Source organism: Mustela putorius, unplaced genomic scaffold, assembly GCF_011764305.1.
Source record: "Mustela putorius furo isolate JIRA1106 unplaced genomic scaffold, ASM1176430v1.1 tig00003907_pilon_pilon_pilon:0A:0A:0A:0A, whole genome shotgun sequence".
Classification (NCBI taxonomy): domain Eukaryota; kingdom Metazoa; phylum Chordata; class Mammalia; order Carnivora; family Mustelidae; genus Mustela; species Mustela putorius.
The window spans coordinates 2,569,512-2,594,168 of record NW_025422055.1 but is presented as its reverse complement, the minus strand read 5'-3'; the positions used below and the strand labels follow the sequence as shown (position 1 = coordinate 2,594,168).

Below are 24,657 nucleotides of genomic sequence, written 5' to 3'. Positions count from 1 at the left end.
CTCAACTCTCAGTAAAGTTGGATAAGAAAAAAGGAGAGCCCCATCCCCACTACCGCCCCGTGTGAGTTTGTCGCAGCAGCCACGTGTGGGAGCTTTTAGCCCATTTTTCAGGCAAGACTCCCAGAGGTCAGCGATATTCAAACACCTGCCCCGGAGCTCATTGCTAGTTAAGGGACAGCCAGAGCTGGGCACTGCTCCCAAGCCCGTACCCTCTCTGCTGATCCCTGGCCTTCAGGCTGGCCTGGGTCACGGGCAGCAAAGGTTGGCTGAGAAAGAGCCCATGCGCGCAAGGGTTTTGCACTGGGAGCTCCAGGGGCTGGTCTGCATGACTGCAGGCCATTCTGTCCTTACGCGGTTTGACTCTTCCTGTCAGTGGACTGGGAGCATTCTAACTTGTGTTGGAGGTGCTGGGAATGAGCAGCAGAGAGACCTGGGACAGGGGGCGCTCTGCCTCTGCGAGCTGCCCGTTCAGAGAACATAGGTGGGCCAGTCTGGATTCATTCCAGGCGAATCGGGCCATGCTCCTTGCTCCATGTTCAGTTGGTTTCCTGGCTTTCCTTCTTGCCTGATGGAGTTGGGGGTTTAACCAAACATCTTTTGAAAGTAGAGGCTTGCCGTGGAGGGAACGAGCGGGCTGGAATAACATGGGAATGACAGGAAGCAGGATCTAAGCTGCAGGTGGATGTGGGGAGAGCCTGGGTGCAGAGCTCTGCTTGGTGCTGGGGACCATCTGAGTAGAAGCAGGCTGCATTCGATGGCCGTCGTGATTCGACGTCAATCTCTTTGTCCCAGTTGTAGTTGAGGGATGGGATCCCATTGGGGTTGGGATGAGGTCATCTTCCTTCTTGAGCTCCAAGTGGAAATTCAGAGCAAAGCTGGCCTCTCCGAATTCTTGGTTTCCCCAAACTTGCTTCTGAGGAAGCTGCCAACACTGCTAGAATTTGGTATTTGATTTCCCAGCCACCAGGGCTGTGGTCAAACATCGATCACAAGCCTATTCCTTTTTTTTTTTTTTTTTTTTTTTTTTTATTTTTATTCATTTGTTTGAGATAGGAGGAAAGGGAGCAGTGCAGTGAAAGGGAGAAGCAGGCTCCCCGAGCAGAGAACCCGATGCAGGGCTCCATCACAGGACCCCGGGATGGTGACCTGAGCCAAAGGCAGACAGACGCTTAACCAACTGAGTCACCCAGGTGCCCCTAGCCTGTTCCTTAACAAAATCAAAATATAAAGTAAATAATTTTTAGCTTTGGGCCTTGATTTGTATTCTGAAAATCCTGCTGACTTCCAGACTGAAACCCACATTTGGAACCTAGACCAGAAACAGAAAACAGATTATTTCCATGCTCCAGATGTAACTGCATTTCTTTGATATATTTAAGTTTAGATTGTGTAACCTTATTCACAGAGTTGCTTCTTAGAGTTATACATGTCCTGCTTTCCTTGAGAGAAGCTACTTTAGGTGGCACATTTAGTAATTAATAAAATAGAAATTGAAAGGTAAAGTGAGTGAACAGAGTTAAGAGGAATTTTAAAACAAACAAACCATAAACAAGTAAACATAAACATAAACCATGCCCCACTATGCCTGCATGGGGCTCTGTTCTCCTTGCTGGGAGGGGTGAAGCCTTAGCCTCCAGAACTCATGCAGCCAGCTTCACACCTAACATCTGATTATCCAAATTGAGCCATGAGACTATTTTCTTCCTCAGACAGAGGACCGCCCAGCCAGAGCTCTGCAACCAGCAACCAACCCAGGATTTTCCTCTGGAAGCAGCTTCATCGACCTCCACCCTTGAGCACGTGCTCAGTTTAAATCCCTGAAAGCCATCCAAGTCAGCATGGCCAAAGTGGTCTTTTCCTAAAAACTGCTCCAGAGCATCCTCTATCTTGGGCATCGTGAAACCACAGAAATGCTTCTAGTTGTGCCTCGACTTCCCAGGTCACTGACTCTGTTGTATGCAGGTGTTTGATACTGAAATCTTAAAGGCTAGAGAATGTCAATGAAGGGCATTCATGAGGGCTTGCTGTATTGTTAATATTAGGTCAGGATGACAGGTAAAGACTGTACCCATGTGCTTTCAATAGCCAGGCTTCTTGGGTTACAGTACGCCACAGAGTGGCACGTAGGAAGTGACTTCAGTAGACCGTTTATCTCACTGTTCCCTGTAGCTTGGGTTGCAGATAGTTAAACTCATTTTAAAATGCAACCAAAGCCAGTGAAAAATCACTGGTGGCAAACAGTTGCCTTGCATTTGGCACATTTCCTCATAGATGAAGCGGACTGTGTTGATGATGATGATGGAAGGTTGTGAGCAAATAACATGCAAACTAACGGATCTGCAGTTTGGAAAGAGGTGTCTTGAGATTCCATTCTCTTTCGAAAATCTCCCTGGAGAGTCCATTCCGAAGGGATGTCAGTCAAATGGAGTTGAACTGAATAGGACAAAGACCTTGGTTTCTGAGCCAGATCTACTTTTTACAGAGTTTGGGTGGTAAGCCATCATTACCCCGAGATCTGTTTGAGGTTGGAGATTTGGGATAAGGAGTTATAAGACTCCTTGGAGATCCAGGAGATCCAGCGAGAACGAGATCTCCTGCTTGCTGATTGGCTGCTGCAGCTCTCCAGCCAGAATCCCATGGCATCAGGCCTGTCAGTCACCATCTGTTCTTTTCACTTAGCACCACTGGGGTTTACTGGACTCAAGTTTTTTTTTAACCAGTAGAATAAATCGTTGTAGCATTTAAAGCTTTTTTTAAGTAGGCTTCAAGCCCATTGTGGCACCCCATGCAGGACTTGAACAACTCATGACCCTGAGATCAAGAGTCGGATGCTTAACCAACTGAGCCACCCAGGCACCCCATTTTGTTAAAGGATTTAATCTGGTTTTTGATGGTGGTGGTGGTATTAATGATTATTTTTTGTCATCTTTATAGAGCTGATATCCTACGGACAGAGTAAACGTGTTACATTAATGGGCACCTGGGTGGGTCAGTGGGTTAAGCCTCTGCCTACAGTTCAGGTCATGATCTCAGGGTCCTGGGATCGAGTCCCACATCGGGCTCTCTGCTCAGCAGGGAGCCTGCTTCCCCCTCCCTCTCTGCCTGCCTCTCTGCCTACTTGTGATCTCTCTGTCAAATAAATAAATAAAATCTTTTATAAGGGGGGGGGGCTGGAGATGTTTGTCACTGTTGCTCAGAGCCTGCCTGAAGGCAGGTCACATCCCTCTCCTTACACTAAAAAATCCTGCCTGTAAAGGCCAAAATTATTTAGAAAAGAAAAAAAATGTGTTATATTAAACATTGTAGGCTAATTTTGATTATTCCTCTTGATGTCACTGAGCCATGATGTCCATTCTGAAGGCGAGTTTTTAAATCTCCTGGCCGCCTCATTCCTGCCTTCCATTTTTATGTAGATTTTCCAAAGATCTAGTAGAGCCTTAAATACTTCTCTCAAGTGTTAATACTTGGAGTTTTCCCTCATTATTACTCATTCTTTCTTTTGCAATTAAAAAGGTTAAAATCTTACTCAACTTTTTATGACTGTCAGAATAACATTGCGCTTAATACGGCAATGAAGTACTGGTCTTTTTTATACCAGTGCTAAAAGGGGCATGTACCTGGTTCTCGTGTCCGCAAGCTTGTGCTGCTTAGCCTGGCGGCACTAACCTGGGCTCTCAAGATGCCTGCTTGCAATCAGAACCGAGCCCTTTCATTCTCTGCACAGCCCTTAAGAAAGAGCATTAAGTTATAGGTACTTTTTAAAGAAAACACACAAGTGTAACACTTCACTTTGGCATCAGTTGCAAGATGAGTGAGAATGAACAAAAAGTGAGCCATGAACTGTTTTCCTGAAGAAGACACGACAGAGGTGGGAAGAGAAAGGTTTTTTAATTTTCTTGCATCAAGCAAAAAAAATTGTGCGGATCTGGAGAGTACGAAAGCAAATCAAGTTAACACACACATTAGTCCTGTGATTTTCATGATAGGCTCTCGTCAGGGCTACTCCCTCAACGCATTTAACACCGCGATGCCATCTAACTTTCATATGCTCTGGGACTCTGGATATGGAAGTTAATAGGGTGATGTGGAGAGCTGGAGGTAATGATGTGTTTCGGTGGGAAATAGCACCTCATGAAATCTCTGCATATTGTTCCCCTTCTGTACCCAGATTTATTGTACTTCTCCCAGAGTTGTGCCTTACATAGCCCTGCTCTCTGGAAAGTTTAAAACCTGCTCCTATCTAAGCAGTCGGCACAGAAAGGATTAGGCATCTCTTTTTTTTCTTGGAGGTCTACACCAGCTCACCATTTTAAAAAATGGAAATGCGTAGAAATGACTTTTCTTTAAAATTGTTAATTTGATTTATTTTATTTATTTAGAAATTGCTTTTTAAACCACACATGTGAGACTCTTACTTGGTTTGCTGTTGAGGGTATAAATCAATTAAGAATGACTGAGTCTTTGGTTCCCCTTGAGCATTGACTCAGCTGAAAATCTGGTTGGAAGTATTTAATTTTTGTAACCTAATTCATTAACCAGGAATTACCCAGATCTATTCTAAAAGTGCACAGAAAAACAGAAGGTGAGCCTAGGATATCTTGTGTCAAAAAGCAAGGATGGGCCCCACGTCCAAAGGGACCATTTCAAAGGCTACAAAATCCAGATTGAAATGGCTTCCACCCGGGACATTCTGAGCACCAAAAAGAATAATGACAGTAATAGTTTATGATAGGATGACTCATTGCCATGAGCCCATAGCAATACTAAGAAAGTAAAAAAGAGGAGGTTACAGAGGACCTTTAAAAGGAATAATCTTTGCAGGGGATCGGCACCTAATAAATGTGGGAATGATGAGAGAAGTGGCAAGGGCTACAGTTTTGTAGTTCCCATTATAGTCATTCAGCCAGTTAGGGATTGTCGATGGTTGTTTGAAAATGGAGTCATCCCCATGCAACAAAAGTTCACAGAGACTTACTATTACTTACTGAAGGAGTAATTATTAATTACCAAGGTACCCTTATAATGGTTGGTTGGGAGGTTGCCACCTAATGAACTTAGTGTTACCAGCAGCCCAGTAACCTGACATGGGTACCACCTGCTGTGACTGAGCTGTACCATTCCCCTTCTCAAGAGTGCCTGGTATGCAGTAGGTGCTCAGTAAACATTTGTTGAATCTTAAGTAATACAAAACGTCCCTGGTAAAGTGGTACCAGGTACCACTTTAGTGTTGACCAGTACCTACATTCTCTCTCTTCTCAAAGGCATCTCTGTTATGAGTTTGGACGCTACCTGTTTAGTTTCTATGTTCAGATGTACACGGATTCCTGAGCAATATATAGTGTTATTTTGTGTGGCTTAGAATTTACATCAGTGGCACCATACCATGTGTATTTTTTTTCCGAAACTTGCGTTTTTCATTCAGTATTAAGCTTTTGAGGTTCGTTCACGTTGTTACCTGTGAAACTTCTTTTGCCTTTTAACTGCTGTTCTATCATTTCACTAAGTTTCATTTGAGTTATCCATTTCCCTGTTCCGTAGGCTTTTAGATTGTTCCCAGTTTTTGGCTATCTAAGTCTACGACCTACGCGTGCGTCCTCACACCCTGGTCCTTGACTTGGGAATAGGAGGTGGAAAGATGACAGTATTCCCAATGTTTATTATCACTACCAGTTGGTGAAGCGCCGTGAGGCCACTGAATGGCACTATAAACATTTATATTCACTTTATCTTATTTAATCCTTACAATACATTATTTTACAAACTAGAAACTAGGCTGATGTTACAAAAACTTCAGCCAAAACTTCACAACCCCTTCACAGATTCGAGATTAGAGCTCAGTTCTTGGATGCCAAAGCCTTGAACGTGAGACCTACTCTTAAGAGAGGATGATCTCTCTTCACTCACTGGTCCTTCTCTTGTCCTAATGAGAGATGTTGGAGTCAATATAGTTAACTGGGTTCTAAAAAGTGTGCCGAAGGAGTAGAGGCATGAGCTAATGATCTTTGTTACGTTGAAAAGTTGAGTTTTTTGTTGCCATGGTTTCCCTCTTCATAGGAACTTTTTTTTTTTCTTGCTTGCCTATCATTTTAGGAGTTGAACCAATTGAAAGGTCCCTCACCATCACTTAATAATGATCTTTAGGTGGACCATTGGGACAGAGCACTTGTCTTGTTGAATTAACCTTTCACAAAAAGAAGGGAAGTCTAAAATAATCCGTGAGACTTAACCGTCAGCTGTAACTCACTCATGTCTGTATCCATAGCTGTGTCTCCAAGGAAACTTCCAAGGGGATGTGTGTTTTAAAAAGGGGAGCAGGAGTCTTTATTTCAAGCAATTCAATAATATGCGAAAATGTATTTTTACTTTTCCTCCCTCCATCTAGCAAGGCTGTTTCGATCTAATTTAATGAATCCTAAAATGAGATCTGTTTGAAGAAAATTACCTAATAAAATATGAAATGAGTCTGGAGACTGAGGCTTTTCTGGCACGTTGCTGATGGAAGCCTTTCTGATAAGCGGGTAATACGCTGATGATAATGGTGATGTTGGCGATGGTTATGGGGAAGGCCTCTGGTGTGCCTCCTTTTTTTTTGTTGTTGTTGTTTTTTAATTTCTTTAGAGCACACACGTGAGAGCAGGGGGAGGGGCAGAGGGAGAGGGAGAATCCCAAGCAGACTCTGCACTGAGTGTGGAACCTGCCACAGGGCTCCATCCCACGACTCTGAGATCGTGACCGGAGCCTCAGATACTCACTTAACTGAGCCACCCAGATGCCCCTGTGCCACCATTGTCCCTAAAGAGACCCAGACCACTCCCATTCTCAGATTGCAGGGCACCATGATTTCATTGTGTTGTGCTTTGAGAAAAAGTGCCACAGAAAAAATAAGGAACTTGAAAAGGAGTCAGCCCCAGGTGGATGGCATAGGTAGCCTTCGTCAGGGTGTGTTTTCAGGAAATTTGGAAAAAACTCCCTTGGCCTCCCTCCCCCGCCAAGTATTTTGCTTTCACAAAGCCTGATGTTCTATAACTGGACTTGTGTTTTGGTTGTTTTTAAAAAATTCTTACAAATTTGCAGCATTAAGAAGATGACCTAACAACTGCTGGTGATCAGTTTGTTTAATTGAGACCGAATGTCAAATATAAGGCATAAGGGATCATCACCATTGGTAACACTGTGGGTAGGTTGCTTTCTAGAACCTGGCATCAGCTCCATTCCTGAAAAGCTTTGGTGACTGAGGGGGAGAGAGGATGCAAAACTCCTTCATCCTACAGCACAGTGGGGAGCATCAGACGATAGAGAAGGACCCCCAGAAGGGATGTTTCTACATGCCTGGAGACCCCCCGTCCCCATGTTGTTTCTGGGTCTAGCAGTTTGGCCCAAGAACCAAAACCTGCATGGAGTTTCCCAGTGTCTGTCCAGTGTTCTATCTACCATGCGCCTTTGGAGCTGATGACGTCTCCATTCCCCAAATGGAGCCCCTGCCTTCTGGGGTTTGTAGGCGGCATTCTGTGCACATGTAACAGAAGAGGTCACGTCTCCAAGAGTTTCTGCCGTTTTCAAGCTGTAACTGTGCAACTGTGTGGCTGCTTACCCAGAGCTAGAATGGACGCATTAAGCCAATAACTGTGGCCTCATTCTTGCCTTATTCCTTTGCTGTGAAAGCTTTTTATGGGGCTTCTCTGTTTGTTTGTGAACCGTGTCTCTCCCTCCCTTTTTCCTGTAATGCTGTTGCTTTATCTCTCTCCCATTCATCTTTTTTTCCTTCCTTTTTGCTGCATGGAGACTCTCTGCTGTACAAGTGTAAGTATTTCTCGGTGGCTCTGCAGTTTCTGGCTGTTCTGGTTTGTGTTCTTGTGCTCCATCTGCTTCTGCGCTGCCCGGCTGGTCTCCCCGGAGACTGAGTGTCGTCATCCGTCTGCGGATCCTGCGTGAAACCGGCAGCAGTCTCGAGACAAGGTTGCATTTTACAAGCTGGTTCAGCAGCAAAACAGGCAATGAATTGAAAAGATCCTAGCTCTGCCTGAAAGCCAGCAGAATGTTGATGAAGTCTTGAAGTGTATCAGCCTTCAAGAGGGGAGAAGTGGTTTTTCCCTTTGTGTTAAAAAAAGAAAGAAAAGAAAAGAAAAAGAAAAAAAAAAGATCACTCAAATATCTGGGTTCTGTTTTGGTATTTTTCTTCCTGATTCTTGCTTCCCAGGGATGTAGAAAGTTGGCATCATGATTTGCTTCTCCTATCAGAAGAATTTTCCCAATTCATTTCCCAACTGTTTGTTGTTTTTTTAAACCAACTGTGTTTTTGTTTGTTTGTTTTAACCTCAGGGAAAAGAAAATCAGGGATTCTTGAGCCCAAAGTGAGAGTGTTATTTATTATTCTTTGCACGAACTTGATAAAATGAACAAGGCAGCTTCTCCATTGTGATAGAAACAATTTCACTCTCGCTTAAAAAAAAAAAATGTGTCTAGGAATTACATGCTAAAAGTGAGTTTAACAGGAAAAAAATGTTGCGTTCATCAGACTCCAACATAAGTTGTTAAAGTGTTAAAATAGTCCTATCACTTGAGTGACATACAGATCATCTCAATTTCGTTATAAAACCTGAATGAAATGAGTGAGATTTCTGAGCAATGTAGACATTGTGTTGCTTTCGATTCCTAGAGAATAGGGCCCTGCCTTTCGTCTGCAGTCGGCCATGGTGAGGTTAGGATGAGAAAGAAGTCTTACGCGTGGGGTTTTCCTTCTGAAGTTACTTTGTAAAGGGTTTAACACCCTGTTCCTCTTCTTTGCCAAGTTTGTGAATACTGAAAATAATTTATTACAAAATGCATTTTTCAAGTAATTTTGTCTAGGCCTAAAATAATAGTTGACCATGAATTGATGTGTGAAGCGTCCTTTGGTGTGTGTACCTCTTCTTCAGGCTCTGACCCTCTATCTGAGGGGCACTTTATGATCTCTCCTGTCAGTAAATACTCATCGACAAATGTCCGGAGCAGGAAATGAAGACTACTAGGAAACAGTCTGAGAAAATCAGCCCTTCATGTTGATGTAAGAGCACTAACAGCTCTGAAAAGGCTGGTAAAGCTAGATTTGCCCCCACAGGTTGCAACTCATGTGATCAACAGTTGTGAGAAGGGTGCAAAGAGTGCATCTAAACCAGATTTCTGGAGAAACACAGAATATTTGTTCCTAAATATATTCTTGGGAAGATAATCGTAGCTCATTGTTATATTTACTCTTGCTTTAGATTTATATGTAGTGGAATCATAGGAGTGAGCCAGTAAAGAGTGAGCAAGTTCAGTTTTTTCCTCTAAAACTGTTAAGGAAGAAAAAATTCGAAAGAAAGAAAAATAGGAGTGAAATAAAATTTACTCCCCCCCCCCCCCCGTTGTTATACTTAAACCATAAGAGAGCATGAAACTGTTCGTGCACAAAAAGAAATGTCTAAAATCGAATTGCATTCTTACACCAGTTGCAGAAACTAGTCTCATTTAAGTCTTGCTTGTTTCAGCTAATGTCCATTGTCCCTGCCCAAATGTCAAAAACTTCAGAACTAACAGATCTGTCCCAATCAGTGGAAGAGTTTCATGTGAAATGCCCTCTGGAGATATTTACACTTGTACAGAGCGTATAAAATGAAGGATAGCTTTGAAGCATTAGAAAGTCAAGCCAAGGGCGCCTGGGTGGCTCAGTGGTTAAGCCGCTGCCTTCGGCTCAGGTCATGATCTCAGGGTCCTGGGATCGAGTCCCGCATCGGGCTCTCTGCTCAGCAGGGAGCCTGCTTCCTCCTCTCTCTCTCTCTGCCTGCCTCTCTGCCTACTTGTGATTTCTCTCTGTCAAATAAATAAATAAAATCTTAAAAAAAAAAAAAAAGAAAGTCAAGCCAGAGAATGAACTAGTTCCCCCTTTGGTTGAAGTCCACCATCAAATATCCTGATGAGTTCCTACAGTCCTCAGTGTGTCTGTGAAATCAGGTTGAGCTGAATGTCCTAGTCACAGATGGACATTAGTTTGTAAATATCTTTCTTATATATATTCATATTATTTATAAATGTTAAGCAGTCCATGTATTCTTTTATATATAATTAAATATACACATTCTGCTTCACATATTTAAAATTGTCATACATTTGAAATGTCATAATGGTCACACATTTGGTCTCTTTTATAAAGGTTATGTAGGGAAACTTGGGCTAGATTATTTTTGCCGATGAACACTCTTTCTATAAAATCTAATCAAGAGTCACAGGAAAAAAAATGTTGGAAGATGTCTTCATTCCGTGCATTTTAAAGCCTCTTTCTTATTTATTTGTGGCTGTCTAAATGAATTGGCTGGAAATGATATCCCCAGCTGCTGCTTGCTTCTTTTACCCATCATGGTTGTGCACAAAGGGGATGGAATACTAAAGACATTTTCATTAAATGTAGTGTATATTTTGGGAGTTTGTGTCCCCTGAAAATCAATTATTTTTAGAAGTTTCACCTATGGAGAGACCAGTCAGTCCACTATCTTGTTCGGTGGATGGCAGGGCCGTTTTGGGAGGAGAACAACCTGGAAGCTGGGTCCCTTTCCAGTTGCATTGTGTTGACGCCATTTTTACTGAACCCGCAAGACCTGTTACTTTACAGATAGGTAGTCCTTAGATCGTCTGCCTTTAACAAAACCTTGAATGAAAGAACCAAATCAGGTTTTCACTGTATATCTCCAGACGACCAGCCGATTGCTCATCTTTTCTCTCCCTTTTCTCTCAATAGTAAATAACAGCCAAGATTTAACTGTTGTTAAATCTGGAATAAAATTGTAAGAACTGTAAAGTAGTTTGCTTTAAAAATCAGTGTGAACCAATTCATTCCTTGAACCGAAGAGAGTTTTTCATGTGTGTGGATGTTTTCTGAGAAAGCCTTACATGACCCCCTATTAAACGAAAGACTACCAAGTAAGCTGTCTTGTCTCTTAGTTTAGACAAATACTAGTTTCCAGTATCAGACCAATTAAAACATCCCGCAGATCCATTCATCTGTATATCGATTACAAAGTGTGCAGTTTTGAGGGATCCTCACAATGGCTCTCTCCCCCGATGCTGCTCCTAATGCCAGCTCCAGTACGAGCCCTTGTCATCTCTGTGACACAACTTCTTCCTTCAAATTCATTCCTCTGGATGATAACTGAGGCCACCTCCCCCGCTCGCACAGTTGGGGTCCTGCTGCGGGAGAAGCTAAGACCCCCCCCTTAGATTTGGCTTTGCGTCATCAAGATTGGCACTGGTGCTTAAGATGTTTGGTGATTTGGGGTTTGATCTCATTTTTAAAAGGCTAACAGGATCAAAGACTCTTCCTGAAAAGTGACAGCAGATACCGACTCCTAAGTCATAGCAGTTTTTTTTCCTAGTTAGCCTTTTCCCATAATGTAAACCTCAAAATCTTGGTGGCAGACATATGAAATGAAACAGTTACAAGTGCTGAAACCCTTAAAGGGATGAAGAGTTAGGGGTTGCCTTACATCCCTCATGTGCAGGTGTTAACGGACAGTGAATAGTTGGCAGTTTCCCTTGTTAGCACCTGGTGTTTACAATCTTTTAATCTGGTTTTTTATATCCATTTTAATATCCTCATGTGCAACTTGGAATTATGTTCTGTATCATTCATTGATCCTTTCCACCATATAAATAGAATGTAACTGATGAATGTAAATCTTCATAGACCTAGAATGCTGCTGATAGAATGTAGCTGAAGGTAGCTGGAGGCAAGAAGCAAGCAGGGGGTTTGTCTGGGTTGAGAGCACTGTAAACACTGAGAAATGTGTGGGCTCAGTCTCTCCAGGCAGGCTGTCAGAGGTGACGAACCATCTTTGAAAGAAGGGAAGCAAATACTGAAGGTAACATGTGATCCCAGATGTTTCTGCAGCCGCCCCTTCGCCCACGCCCCCCCGCCCCAGGAGGTTTCTGAAGTTTGAAAGGCAAGTTTTCTGTGAGTACCTAAATGCTTTCTTTATTTCATTGCTAGATGACTCCTAAATCCAAAAGGAAGAGTATCCATAGCCGGATGCTGCGACCCGTTTCCAGAGCCTTCGGTGAGTCATTAATGAATGCCTGCCACTTCCCCGGGACTGTGACAGACCCGCAGCAGGGACCTCTGACCACCTCAGGGATGCCTCCCAGGGATGCTCTATATGAACAGATGGGGACCAGGAGCGCACTTGCTGTTCTGTGATACACTTAGAGTCCCTTTGAGGAATTCTGTATTGCGTCGTCCTTCCGCAGTAAGCGTCAGCCCAGGGCTCTGCTTTATCTCAGAGATGGAGTTTGACCTCGATAAGGCGCTGGAGGAGGTGCCCATTCACATCGAAGACCCGCCTTTCCCGTCCTTCCGACCAGAGAAGCGGAGCTCCGGGCTGATCTCTGAGCTGCCTTCCGAGGAGGGGAAGAAGCTGGAGCACTTTACCAAGTTAAGGCCAAAACGGAATAAGAAGCAGCAGCCCACCCAGGCAGCGGTAGGTGGCCGGGAGGGGCCCCTTCTCCCCCTCGCCCTTTCCCTTCCAGGGGGGAGGCTGGAGATTGGCCCAGGCACCTGGCCCCGCGTGGACGTGAGGCCTCCAACTGTGTTATTTTCTGCCTGGGCCCCATTGTCAGAGCCCGTGGTTGCCACTTGTTGATTTCTGTTGTGTCTGCTCCACTCTGGGTTCAAGTGTTCACCTGCCTCCTGGACTTCAGTGTCCCAGAGCCCCTCGGGATCCACACATTCAGAACTGGGGGCCTCTCTTTCTTCAAACCTGTCTTCCGCTCATAGCCCCTGTCCCCCACGGAGCATCACAATTGACCCTGAACACCAGGTCCCTGCTGCCGACCCTGATCTGCTGTCCGCCTTCCTCCTTGTCATTCCTGACATTGCTGCTTCTCAGCCTGGGTGTCAATTCTCCAGAGCTGTAGCCATTTTCTCATCACTTGCTCTCTGCACTCCACATGCTTCCTGGGCTGATAACCACTTATCTTTGAGATCTCCACTTGTCTCAGCTGTCCGCCTTCCTCCTTGTCATTCCTGACATTGCTGCTTCTCAGCCTGGGTGTCAATCCTCCAGAGCTGTAGCCATTTTCTCATCACTTGCTCTCTGCACTCCACATGCTTCCTGGGCTGATAACCACTTATCTTTGAGATCTCCACTTGTCTCAGTATTCCAGGAAGCCGTCCCTGTGTCTATCTCTGTCCTCCCATAGGTCTGTGTTTACATGACTTCAGGGGAGGTCATTTTCAGACTGGTTGTGCATAGTGCACCGCCTGAACAACCCCCTACATGGAGGCCTCGGCTCCTCCAGTGCCTACTGCTCATAGCTATTCTAACTGTTTTTATAGCTCTCGCCATAGTGTTCTCTAGGCACTCTCTGTCTGTAAGCTCTGTGTAGGAAAGAATGTGGTTTGTTATCCTTGGATTTATGGATTTTTGTAGTTTCTAGTTTCACATTCAGGTTCTTAATGCATTTTGAGTTCACTTGTATGTATGGTATATAAGAAAGGGGTCTGGTTTCATTCTTTTGTGTGTAGCTGTCCAGTTTTCCCAACACCATTTGTCAAGAAGAAATTGTCGGGGCGCCTGGGTGGCTCAGTGGGTTAAAGCCTCTGCCTTCGGCCCAGGTCATGATCTCAGGGTTCTGGGATCGAGCCCCGCATCGGGCTCGCTGCTCGGCGGGGAGCCTGCTTCCTCCTCTTTCTCTCTGCTTGCCTCTCTGTCTACTTGTGATCTCTCTCTGTCAAATAAAAAAAAATCTTAAAAAAAAAATAAAAAGAAGAAATTGTCTTTTTCACATTGCTTATTTATGCGTCCTTTGTTAAAGATGAATTGGCCATATAATCACAGGTTTATTTCTGAGCTATCTATTCTGTTTCAGTGATCTACAAGTCTGTTTTTGTTCAATACCATACTGTTCTGATCACTACGGTTTTGTGGTATAGCTTGAAATCTGGGTATGTGATATCTCCAGTTTTGTTGTTCTTTTTGAAGATGCTTTGGCTATCTACGCTCTTTTCTGATTTTATTCAAATTTTAGGATTATTTAATCTCATTCTGTGAATAATGCTATTTTGATAGGAACTGCATTAAGTCTGAAGATTGCTGTTGGATATAGTATGGGCATTTTAACAATATTTGTTTTTTCAATCCATGAGCACAGAATATCTTTCCATATTTTTCCATATTTTTGTGTCATCTTCAGTTTCTTTCATCAACATTTTATAGTTTTCAGAGTACAGGTCTTTCACCTCATTAGCCAAGTTTATTCCTAGGTATTTTATTCTTTTTGTTGCAATTCTAAATGACACTCTTTCTTTAATTTCTCTTTTTGCTACTTTATTATTCCTGTATAGAAATGCAATGTTTTTCTGCATATTGATTAAAGGTTCTGTGACCTTACTGAATTCACTTATTAATACTGGTAATTTTTTGGTGGAGTCTTATGAGTTTTTTCCTATAATTAGTGTCATGTTTAGTGAAAGTATTTCTTTTTCTTGTCTGATTGCTATGGCTAGGTCTTCTAGTACCATGATGAGTAAAAGTGGTGAGAGTGGATGTATTCACTTTTTCATAGCTGTGTCATCTTGGTAACTGGTAGTGGTCACTCTCAAGCAAGACCTGTAGTCTTCTATATTTATAAACATATTGCAGACAGAAAAAAGGGGGCACATGCGTTGGGAAATGTGAGCTTACCCAGAAGTCCTAGTATACTTGCTCTTACATCTCACTGTCCAGAAATGAGCCATTATTTCTAGCCCCGGGTGCAAGAGCATCTGAGAAGATAATGTGTTTCACTTGGTCTGATGGATACGCCAAATAAGTCAGGATTTGATACCGAGACTGGGTAGGCATGTAGCAATTTCTGCTGTTCCTTACTCAGTTGAGAAAGTTTCCTTCCTAGTTGGCTAATTTTTTTTTTCAGTGAATGATGGTTTAATTTTGATTGGTTTCTTCCTTCAGTATTTCTGGGGAAATTAATCACTTATTTTTTTTTCTGGAAATTAATCATTTTTCTCTTTTTGCTTTGCTGTTGTCGTGAATCACAATAATGGACCTTCCTAAAGGTATACCACTCTTGATAATAATCGTGATACTCTTGATTACTTTTTTAATCCTAGTATAATTAACATACTGTGTTGTACTACTTTCAGGTATATATCCTTGCTTTGTTTAATATACTGCTGGGTTTTGTTTACCATATTTTGGGGGGGGGTTAATCTATGTGCATAAATAAGAGAGACTTATAGTTATTCTTATCTAGACCATCTCTGTACTTGAGTTTCGGAATTATACTATCTTCATAAATTAGTTCAGAAGCTCTCCTTTCCTATTCTCCGGAACTGTCTGTATCCAGTGGAGATTTTCTGCTCCTCCCCTGGGAAGCCATCTGGGCTGATGTGTCTTGTGTGTGCTGGTGATATCTATGCATAGATTCCTCTTCTAGGGATTTGCTTTCTTTTGTTACAGATCTAATCAGATTACCTAATTCTTCCTGAGACCACCTTGGCCATCAGTGTTTTTCTAGGATGTCATCCACTTAGTATAATTGTTCATTTCGTTGTTTATAACATTCTTACAACTTTTTAATCTCCTGAACCGTAGCTGTGTCCCATTTTTTCCCTTTTCTGATCTATTTGGCCTCTCTCCTCATTTTGCAAGGTTGTCTCTTTTATTACTCTTTTTCCTTTTTTTTTTTTTTTTTTCTGGAAGAATCAGCTTTGGTTTCTTTTGTCCCTCTCAGATTCATCAATTTTTGGTCCCTTTATTATATTTCATTCACTTTACATCCTCTCGGTTATTTTTTTCCTGACTTAATTTCCTTCGCTCTCTCTTCTCTCCGTGATTCCTACTGTAATGTATGCGTGTAAGATTCCATGATCGTGCAGCTTGCTCATTAGCACTGCTTGGGTGTATGCGTTCAGAGTCACTAATAATACACTATTTGTCCTCCCTCCCTGCCCATCTCTCTCCCTGCGGCCTCTGGAGACATCAGGAGAGGTTTGGCAGCTGCCTCGTCGGAAACCAGGTGCACCCCCCACAGTGTTTCCCTTGGTGCGATCATGTTCATAAGCCTGCCGGAGGGTGGTCTGAATTGTCATTAGTCCTCATAATCACTGGCTCATCTTCTCAGCATTCGCAAATTATCCTTTTAGCATGTATTCATACACCAAAGTGCAAAATCGACTTTTTCGATTTGTCAGATACCGCAACAGCCACTCCGATGTCCCGTTTTCTTTGCAAAAGCCTTTCTTTTTGCACGCATCCATTTCAGCCCGCTGAGGGATTTCTGCTCTCCCCTTCCAGTAATGATGCTGTACTTTTTAGTCTGAAATGTATGCTCCTTGACAGAAAGACCAAAGTCCAGTGGGATTCAGGGAACTTCTGATGTTTCTGTGTCCCTTCCTTTCCTTTTGCTAGCAATTGAGCTGAAACGGCATCTGTGTTTAGCCTTGAACTGTTCTGACAAACGGTTTTCATTCTTGTGTTGGGTATTTCTGCTGCTCTCCATACAAGCTGCCCGACACCTCCCCCTACCAATTCTCATGGATACATTTTAAAAACCCGCCTCTCACTGAGGATCTCCCAGCGACTCTGGACTTCCCATCACCCCCTCTGCTCTCAGCGTCTTTATCTCTGAAATGACAGGGTTAGACTGGGAGGGATCAGCCTCAAGGTCTGTCCAGCCCTGAAAGCTGGCCCGTCATGCAGGAAAGCGGACTGATTTGTTGAGCCCTGTCTGCTTCCATCTCTGAAACCCACTGAAGTTCTCCCTGACCCCTGAGAACCTTTTGTGCTCGCTCTGCATTCCGTTTCAAAGCAAGAAGAAAGGAAAGGGCCTTAAAGGAGAAATTTATGCTCGTAAAAAATCGTGGTTTTTTCCTCTTTCTCAAAATGAGAAGAATTTGCGAGGGAACCTCTGAAGGGAGTCATGGGTCCATTGGAAGGAAGCCCCCTGTTAGGACTGTACGTCTTGGGCTCATAATCCTTCTCGTCCTTCAATCAGGGGACACGTGCGCGTGCCTCCCACTCTCTGAGCCACTGTTTTGATCTGAGACTAATCAAAAACTAAGATGAAACTAACCTTTCCTTTTCAGTGCAAAGAGTAGATGGGAACATGAAATCATAACGTGTGAGACGCTGGTGCGAACGATGAAGCCTTCAGCACACACGGGGCTCCATCATTACCAGAGAGATCCCCATCTCCATTCTTTGACAGAGGGAGAAATGCTAACACAAGCAGTTCTGTGCTGCTTTATCTTCTGTGGTAAAAGTGACTCAGACAGCTGCTTTCTCTCCCTAATTGAATTACAGAACTTCGCTGATTCTCTGCTCTATTCTACTGCGTAGGAAAGCCTTGCTCCAATAGAAGCACCATTCAGATGAGACATATCACGGTTATTATTCGCATTTCATGGGAGTTCTTTTGTTTGTGATCTGTTATCAGCTCGCTTTTCAGCATTTCACAAACATGAACTCAGACACACAGCTCATGTTCGTAATGGAGATTTCCCAGTGAGTGAAGTGGATGATTGCTTAGAGCATGTGATTGGCTCTTCCGTTAAATAGTATGTATGCAGACTCGGACAAGAGCCAGATTCCCCCCGAGGCAGCCTGACACTTGCAAATCAAGATTACAGAGAACCTCTCACCCACAGGAGAATCTGTTCTTGTGCCCAAAGTAATGAGCAACCTATGCCCTCTTTCTCAAGGGCCCACAACCTATTGGTGTGAAATATTAACTTAATACGCCATTGCAGACACAAGTCAGACAGGTGGTGAAGCTCACTGTGAGTTGTCCATTCAAGGAGCAATGCTGACTTGATAAATGATTTCCTTACACCTTCTCTCCTGAGACCCAAGCTTTCATGTGTGTGCTGGGTGCCTGACCCTGGGTTTCCCACAGCATCTCAAATGCTCATCAGAAATTGGACTCATCATTTCTTGCTCCAAATCTGGTCTTCGAATTATGTTGCCTCGAATAAGGCTCCCATTCACCTAGCCTAGAAACTTCGACCTCGTCTGAGGCACCTCCTTTCTCATTTCTCAAGCCTTTAATTTGTTCCTCATCTCCAGATTAGACTAGACTCTTCCAGGACTCTTTCTTTTGTGTTCCTGAACAGATTCGCCTACATACATTCCCAGGCTTCTCCAGCATGCCCTTCATGCTGCCCTAGAATTACCTGAACAGAGTTCAGGTTTGGTCATGCCCTTCTTTTGGTGGTTTCCCTATCGCCTGCAAAGTAAAATTCCACACTCTTCAGCGTACGATTCAAGACTGTTCACCATAGGTCCTTGTGTCATTGATTGGGAAGTATTCATTCGGTAGAGATAAGAGATACAACTAAACATGACTTAAATAGTGAGAAATACTGCCAAGAAATCCAAATTTTCAGGATCAAAGACTGATTTATTCAGCAGCAAAAGCACAAACATTCAGGAGTTTTTTTCTGCCCTTTCTGCCCTTCTGCTCTGTTGTCCAAGGCATGTTGGCTTTTGTCCTCAGGCTTGCCTTCTCTTGAAACCCCACGGGGCTGCTGTGGCTCCGACATCACGTCCTCCCACATATAACCATGCAGGAAAACATACATTCCTTCCTCTGCAGGAAAAACCAGCTCATGAGCCCCTAGCAGTTTTTTGCCTTACATCTCACTGACTGGAATTATATCATACGCCTTAGCTACCGATCATGGGCAAGGAGGTAGAATTATGGTATTTGGTTCATACAAGTAAGTATTCACAACTTGAAATCAGGGTTCTTCCCACCAGAAAGAAAGGAAGTGGGGGGTTGGTTGCAGGGGCCCATGTTAGTATCTGCCAGGGTTTGGACTGAGCCATTAATCCCACCCACACCCCTACTGGCCCCTGGCTACCCAGTGCTCTCCAGTCTCAGAACCAGCCCTGTTTCCTTTCCCTTGTGCATTTTCTCTTCCCTTACCAGCACCCGCAATGCCTTTCTCCGTCTCTAGGGGCACTGGGCGCCTCGCTGCCTGGGACAGCCAGCCGCAGGGAAACTGTGCCTTAATAGTGCACGCCTCGCTTTTGTTCCAGCCCCCATCACAGTTCGACGCAGAACTTGCCCTCCTGTAGACCGTCGGGCCCTTACTTAGCTGGTCTCGTCCTTCCCACGGCCCTCCTCACCGTGCCTGGAACAGGACTGTAATGTTTGACAAGTGACGCGGCCTGAATGGACCGTTCCCCGTGTTCGACTTGCAGGTCTGCACCGCCAGCGTCGTCCCCCAAGACGGTGAGCAGAACGGCCTTATGGGAAGAGTGGACGAAGGTGTGGATGAATTTTTTACCAAGAAGGTGACCAAAATGGATTCCAAGTGAGTTCAGAGTCATTCCACTAATAATACTTCCTAATGCAACATTTAAATCATTAAGTTGCCATTAAATTCACCCATGCCAGGGCTCGTTTATCTTATTTATATGACGTGGGATTGACTCTTCTGATGGTTTGCAAAACGTGATCTCAGATTCTCAGGCCTCCACCCCAGACCCACTGAATCTGAGACTCTGGATATGGGGCCCAGCAGTCTGTACTTTTCTAACCCTTCCAGGGTAAACTGAGGCATGCTGAAGTTGGAGAAACCGTCGTACTGATCTAAAATAGACCATAGAACACACGGGCTTTTCTTTAAGGTCTTTACCACCGGCGCCTGGATGACTCTATGTCAGGGCAGTGAACTTCGGCAGCTGATGTCACTTATTTATAAAACTCTCCTGGCTCAGAGTTTAGTGCATGGGGGGGCTTCAGCAGGCAGTGTCCAAGGAAGTTTGTCTCATTTTCTTATTCTTAAGTGCTGTTTCCTTAAAAGGCCTTTTAGGAACTTCTGCTGACAGCAGTTTAACCTGGAACACTTCCAGCCGTAAGCAGGACTCATTCCGAGTTCTTTAATCCCCAACCCAAATGCAAACCTGTCCCCAGACACACTCTTACCGTGGACTTGTGTCTGAGCCACAGCGGGAAGCTGAGGCTCGCGGGGGTGGGGGGCCCGCACAGGGAGGGAAAAGACACGGGGCCAGTCTGTGGATGGACGGGCCTTCTCTTGCCTCAGCGGATGGTGAGGTGGAAATGAGTGGAGTGTTTCTGTCCATGCCAGTGGAGCTTACTGCACATTGGAAGCTTCAGGACCTGCTGCTTGTCTTTGACCCTGGCCTTGAATTGTGGCATCCTGGGCTCCATTCCCGGCTCCATTCTTCTCGAACCAGCCTCGGTATCATTCATTCTCTGAAGCTGTCTCAGGATGGCTCCGTCCCCACCCCCCAGATTAATTGCTCTTTCTCTGCCACTGACTTGAAACTTTTTTTTTTTTTTTAATTCCCTGCACCCATCTGTTAGAGTGCACACAATCCTCTGAGCGTTTCTTCTGTTTTAAATTTTTTTTACGGTACGAGGAATGGATGGATGCATTCTCAGTGTAAAAGACTCAGACAGTCCCCGACGTGCCAACCTAAACAGAACGGAACAGGAGAGTCCTTTTTCAGGATGGGCTCTCAAGTCATCCATCACCAGAGAATGCCTGTTCTTCGGAAGCATCCCCCAGGCCTTTCTGTTCGTTGTAACTTGAGTGTCTGACCCTGCCTGTTACATACAGTCTGCCTTCGGTCACAGTTGGTGGGATGAATTCGGGGACTGTCTCGCCCTGTATCCCTATAAACCACAGACCCAGGTTGCAGGCTCACCGCCTCCCAAACTTCAGAAGGTGATATGTTGTTGGTGGAGAGGTATACGCACTCCTGATCTGAGCCGTTCACACCCCGCCCCCGTGTGATTTCCTGCATCCTTATGATGCCAATTCTTCTGTGATCGGCTCTGGAGGAGGAAAGTTAGGCATGTTTTTAGAAGGTATAAAATCTACTTTCTACAAAGATACTGCTTTGGGAGTAAGTAGACAGAAATAGAGATCAATTTTCATCAAATGGTGGAATCTACTAGAAGTTTTGATTTTTTTTTATATCTTTGTTGTTGTATAAAAACAGACTGTCAGTTTGATATGTAAAGGGCTAGGCACGGGTGGAATCTCGCAAGCTGTATGAAGAACGTTTGCAATCAAAGTTAGAAACGCTCTTAGTTTTAAAATACCAGATGTTTCTACAAGACTCTCCCCAAAAGGAAAAAAAAAAAGAAAAGAAAAGAAAAAAGAAAAAAAAAAAGGAACTCCATTGTTTCTTTCCCCACTCCCTATTCCCCAGAGGCAAATCATTCCTACGCCTTTCGCTGCTTATTTTTGTATTTTGTACTTCCATATTTTTTAATCACATTTTTTTGCTATTTCCTGTTTTTTTTCAGTTTTAGGTAGCAGGCACGACTGTTAGCTCCTCACTGTAGAGGATGACAATTTAGCTCTGAGACCCGGGACCCGACTGCCCCACCCCACACACACCACACTTTCTCTCTCTCTCTCTCTCACACACACACACTCTCTCTCTCTCTCTCAACACACACCCACACTCTCTCTCTCTCTCTTCCATGTGAATGTGCACAGCTGAGGTACACCCATCTTCTGGTCTGCTCTCCTTCATGGTTTTTTTATGTTCCCTACAGTTTCATACATCATCCCTTTTGCGTTTGCTGACTTTTCCGTAGTCCTGTCTCTGCCATTCCCATACGTCTCCAAGAAAATTGTAAACCTCCTCTGCATTTGCTCAAGTATTCTTTCTCCGTGTCATTTCCAGGGACGGGACAGATACACTTCCTTCACTGACGCCTGACCAACTCTCCGGCATCTGGGAGCAGCCTCTGCTGTCCCTTGCCACCTCCTGTCTTGGTCTGCCTGGGGGCTTCCCCCCTTGGGCCACATACTTGTGTCCTTTTCCGGTCTCCTTTGGGCCTTTGTCTTCTTCCTTTCCTGACGTCCCTCATTTTGGTGGATGGTCTACCTCTGGTTGTCTCCTGCAGAAGGGCATCTTGGGAGACTCATAGATCCATCTTTCGTTTTGATCAACAGTGTGACTACATACAGAATCTAAGATGAATCCATCCTACCAACGAGTTTTCAAAACCTGGTCCCGTTCTCTTCTAGCTTTTCTAGTGTTACTGTTAGAATCTGTCTGGGCGGAGCAGGAGATTACCCGTGTCCTCTTCAAGATCCTCTAGCCAGACAAGAATCAAATTGACACAAATCAAATAAAATCAAATAAGAATCAATTGACAAAAGAAAGATAAAACAGGAGAGAATCCATATCACAGTGTATGTACAGGGAAGCCTCACAGAGGAGGGGAAATGCCAAAGACGGTCAGGCCACATGAGGCTGGCATATTATGTTTGTTTTGGGAGCTGAGGATAAGGGACAGGGGTCTGGGGACTTTCACCGGGGAAGGAATGCAGGTTCTCAGGAGAGTGAATTTTGGGTATACACGGAGGACCTTGGATCCAACAGGCTGTTGCTAGGGTCCTCCCTCGGCTACCACTCACTCCTGGTTCATGGCACACAGATGTTAGTGCCCTCAGGAGGGCCGACAGCTTCTTTCCCTGGACCAGCTCCTCTGTCCTAAATTCCTTTCTTTTAGTCTGTCAAGGGAGAATGGAAGCAAGCTTGTACCTGAAATCAGCGGGTGTGGGGATGACTTTTTGGCACTTAAAATAATCTTCAAGCCCAAAGCAGCCCATCTTGATGCAGGCTGCCGCTTGGCCCGAACAAGTCTGGGTGGTGCTCATGAGCCTGGATCCTTTCTTACTTGATGGGTGGGTTGTACTCTTGTCTGGAATACATTTTGGGATTTTCTCGGTGTTCCCACAAACGTTATGATGATGGACTGCTGGGTAGGTTTTGGTTTTGTTTTGTTTTTTTGTATCCATTAGGGGGCGAGGGCAAACTAATGAGCCATTTCAACTGGAAAAATTCGTGGGCTTTGGTGCTGGAATATTTTCTGAGGGGAGAGGGTTTTCATAGGGTTTCCCTTCGGGGGGCTCTTATTCTGGCGGAAACAACCATTATGGCAACGGACGAAACGTTTCCTCTATGAAGCCACTAGCTTTTGTTTTGGGGGGGGGTTGTTGGTGAACTTTGGCTCTTGTTTTCTCATTCTTTTTCCTAGCCGGCCCCGATTCCTTACCATCTGGGGGAAGAGGTTCCTCAGCTATAACGTCCAACCTTGGGGGGGGGAGCCCGGACTCCTGCCAGCACAGGGTCCTTCCTGTTCACTTGTTGGATGGCGCAACAGTATTTTTGGGCTTCTTTCCTTTGAAATGAAATGGAACACTAGTGAGCTTGGATGTGTGTCTTGGAAGGCAGTGAGGCTCTAACGGGATCCCCCCAGAGGCCAGCAAGAGGGAGGCACGGCGGGCTGTGGGAAGGTCAGAGTCCCGTCCTGGTAGCAGCTGCGAGAAGCCGGATCCGCACCAGACAGGCCCAGATGGCAGCGCCACAACCCGGAAACCCTGGCCTCCCCACACCCAAATAATGAATATTGTACTCTCGCTTTTAAACACGGCACATAAAAGGTAGAACCCAAACCCGGCACACACGGGCTCTCTCTTAAGCCGTATCTACTCCTATCTGAAAACGGAGTTTTGTTTTTGTTCTGGGGTTATGGTTTTTATAAAGATGTTGTATGTTTTAAGTAATCTCTCTGTGGGGCTTGAATAATCATACCCTGAGATCAGAAGTCACACTGCCCGCGGCATCACAAACTGAGGCTGGGCCAGTGCCACCCGGTTGTACAATAGTGTTGTTGTGTAAGTAAACGTTCCCAGATGGGTGTGGGGGCGTCCAATGTGGGTGGGGGGGGGGTCCTTGGCTGTGGATGCGTCTTCAGGGGGGAATCGCAAGAAGCATGCCCGGGACATCGCTGGGTACAGACGGGGCATCATCAGAGCCACAGGGTCCCAGCACAGTGGCACGGGGCAACACGTGGACCTGTTTGTCGGGTGGAACTTCAGTGGCAGGGTACCCGTCTTGAACCATTGTTTGGTTGGGGGAGGGCCTCCCTGAACTTCCAAGTCTGTTGAGTCCGTTTCCTCGTGAGCTGTGTTTGGAAAGTTTGACCCCAGTGCCTAGAGGGTGTAAACCTGGCCCAGTACGACTCCGAAAGGGAGGGAAGAGCCTGGGAAGGCGGTGAGCTTTGCCCCAATATGCAGGCCTTTCTTATGATTATAGGGGGAGGAAAATAATTTTCCCTGCTACCCTTCGTATGTTCCTGGTGGGGAATACGGTTATTAAGGAGAACAAATTAACAGGAGAAAAACAGAAGTTTTCACGAACATGGAATACCCTCGTATATACATGGGAGAGACCCCAGAAAACGGAGTAGTGGCCCCAGAACGGGTCTCCAATAAAAAACCCCCAACCAGGGTTCATTAACTATTTTTACTAAACAGAGAAGAAATATGTATGGGAGGATGTTGGGCAAGGGGGACATGGTGGGGAGGTGAGGGACCACAGGAAGACTAACAGACGATGGTAGGGGGGGGTGGAATAATAGAAATTATACACCGTCCGCTAAGACCGGCTCCCCATTGTACAAATGTTCTAGAGATTTGTTATCCTTTTCCGCCTGCGAATTGAAAAAGTAAACCACGCCCCTTACCAATGGACATTTCTCTTATAATGGCTATGTCCTAAAGTGCACTTGGTCTCCGTTTTTCAGAGCCTGCACCGGTTTTCATGCTACTTTCTTAATCGCCTAAAATAAAATTCCTTCTCAGGGTCCCAT

The 24,657-nt window shown here is 44.7% G+C and overlaps 1 protein-coding gene across 1 annotated transcript in view; it reads left to right on the top strand.

Annotated features, from left to right (window-relative positions):
• LOC101686371 (F-actin-uncapping protein LRRC16A) overlaps window positions 1-19,353 on the top strand; it is a 265,401-nt gene extending 246,048 nt beyond the window's left edge. The window contains 3 exon segments of the mRNA XM_045068435.1: window positions 11,999-12,065; window positions 12,289-12,485; window positions 19,212-19,353. Of these exon segments, the coding sequence (XP_044924370.1) occupies window positions 11,999-12,065; window positions 12,289-12,485; window positions 19,212-19,328 (381 nt within the window). The 3' untranslated portion in view covers window positions 19,329-19,353.
• Window positions 19,354-24,657: the final 5,304 nt, after the last annotated feature.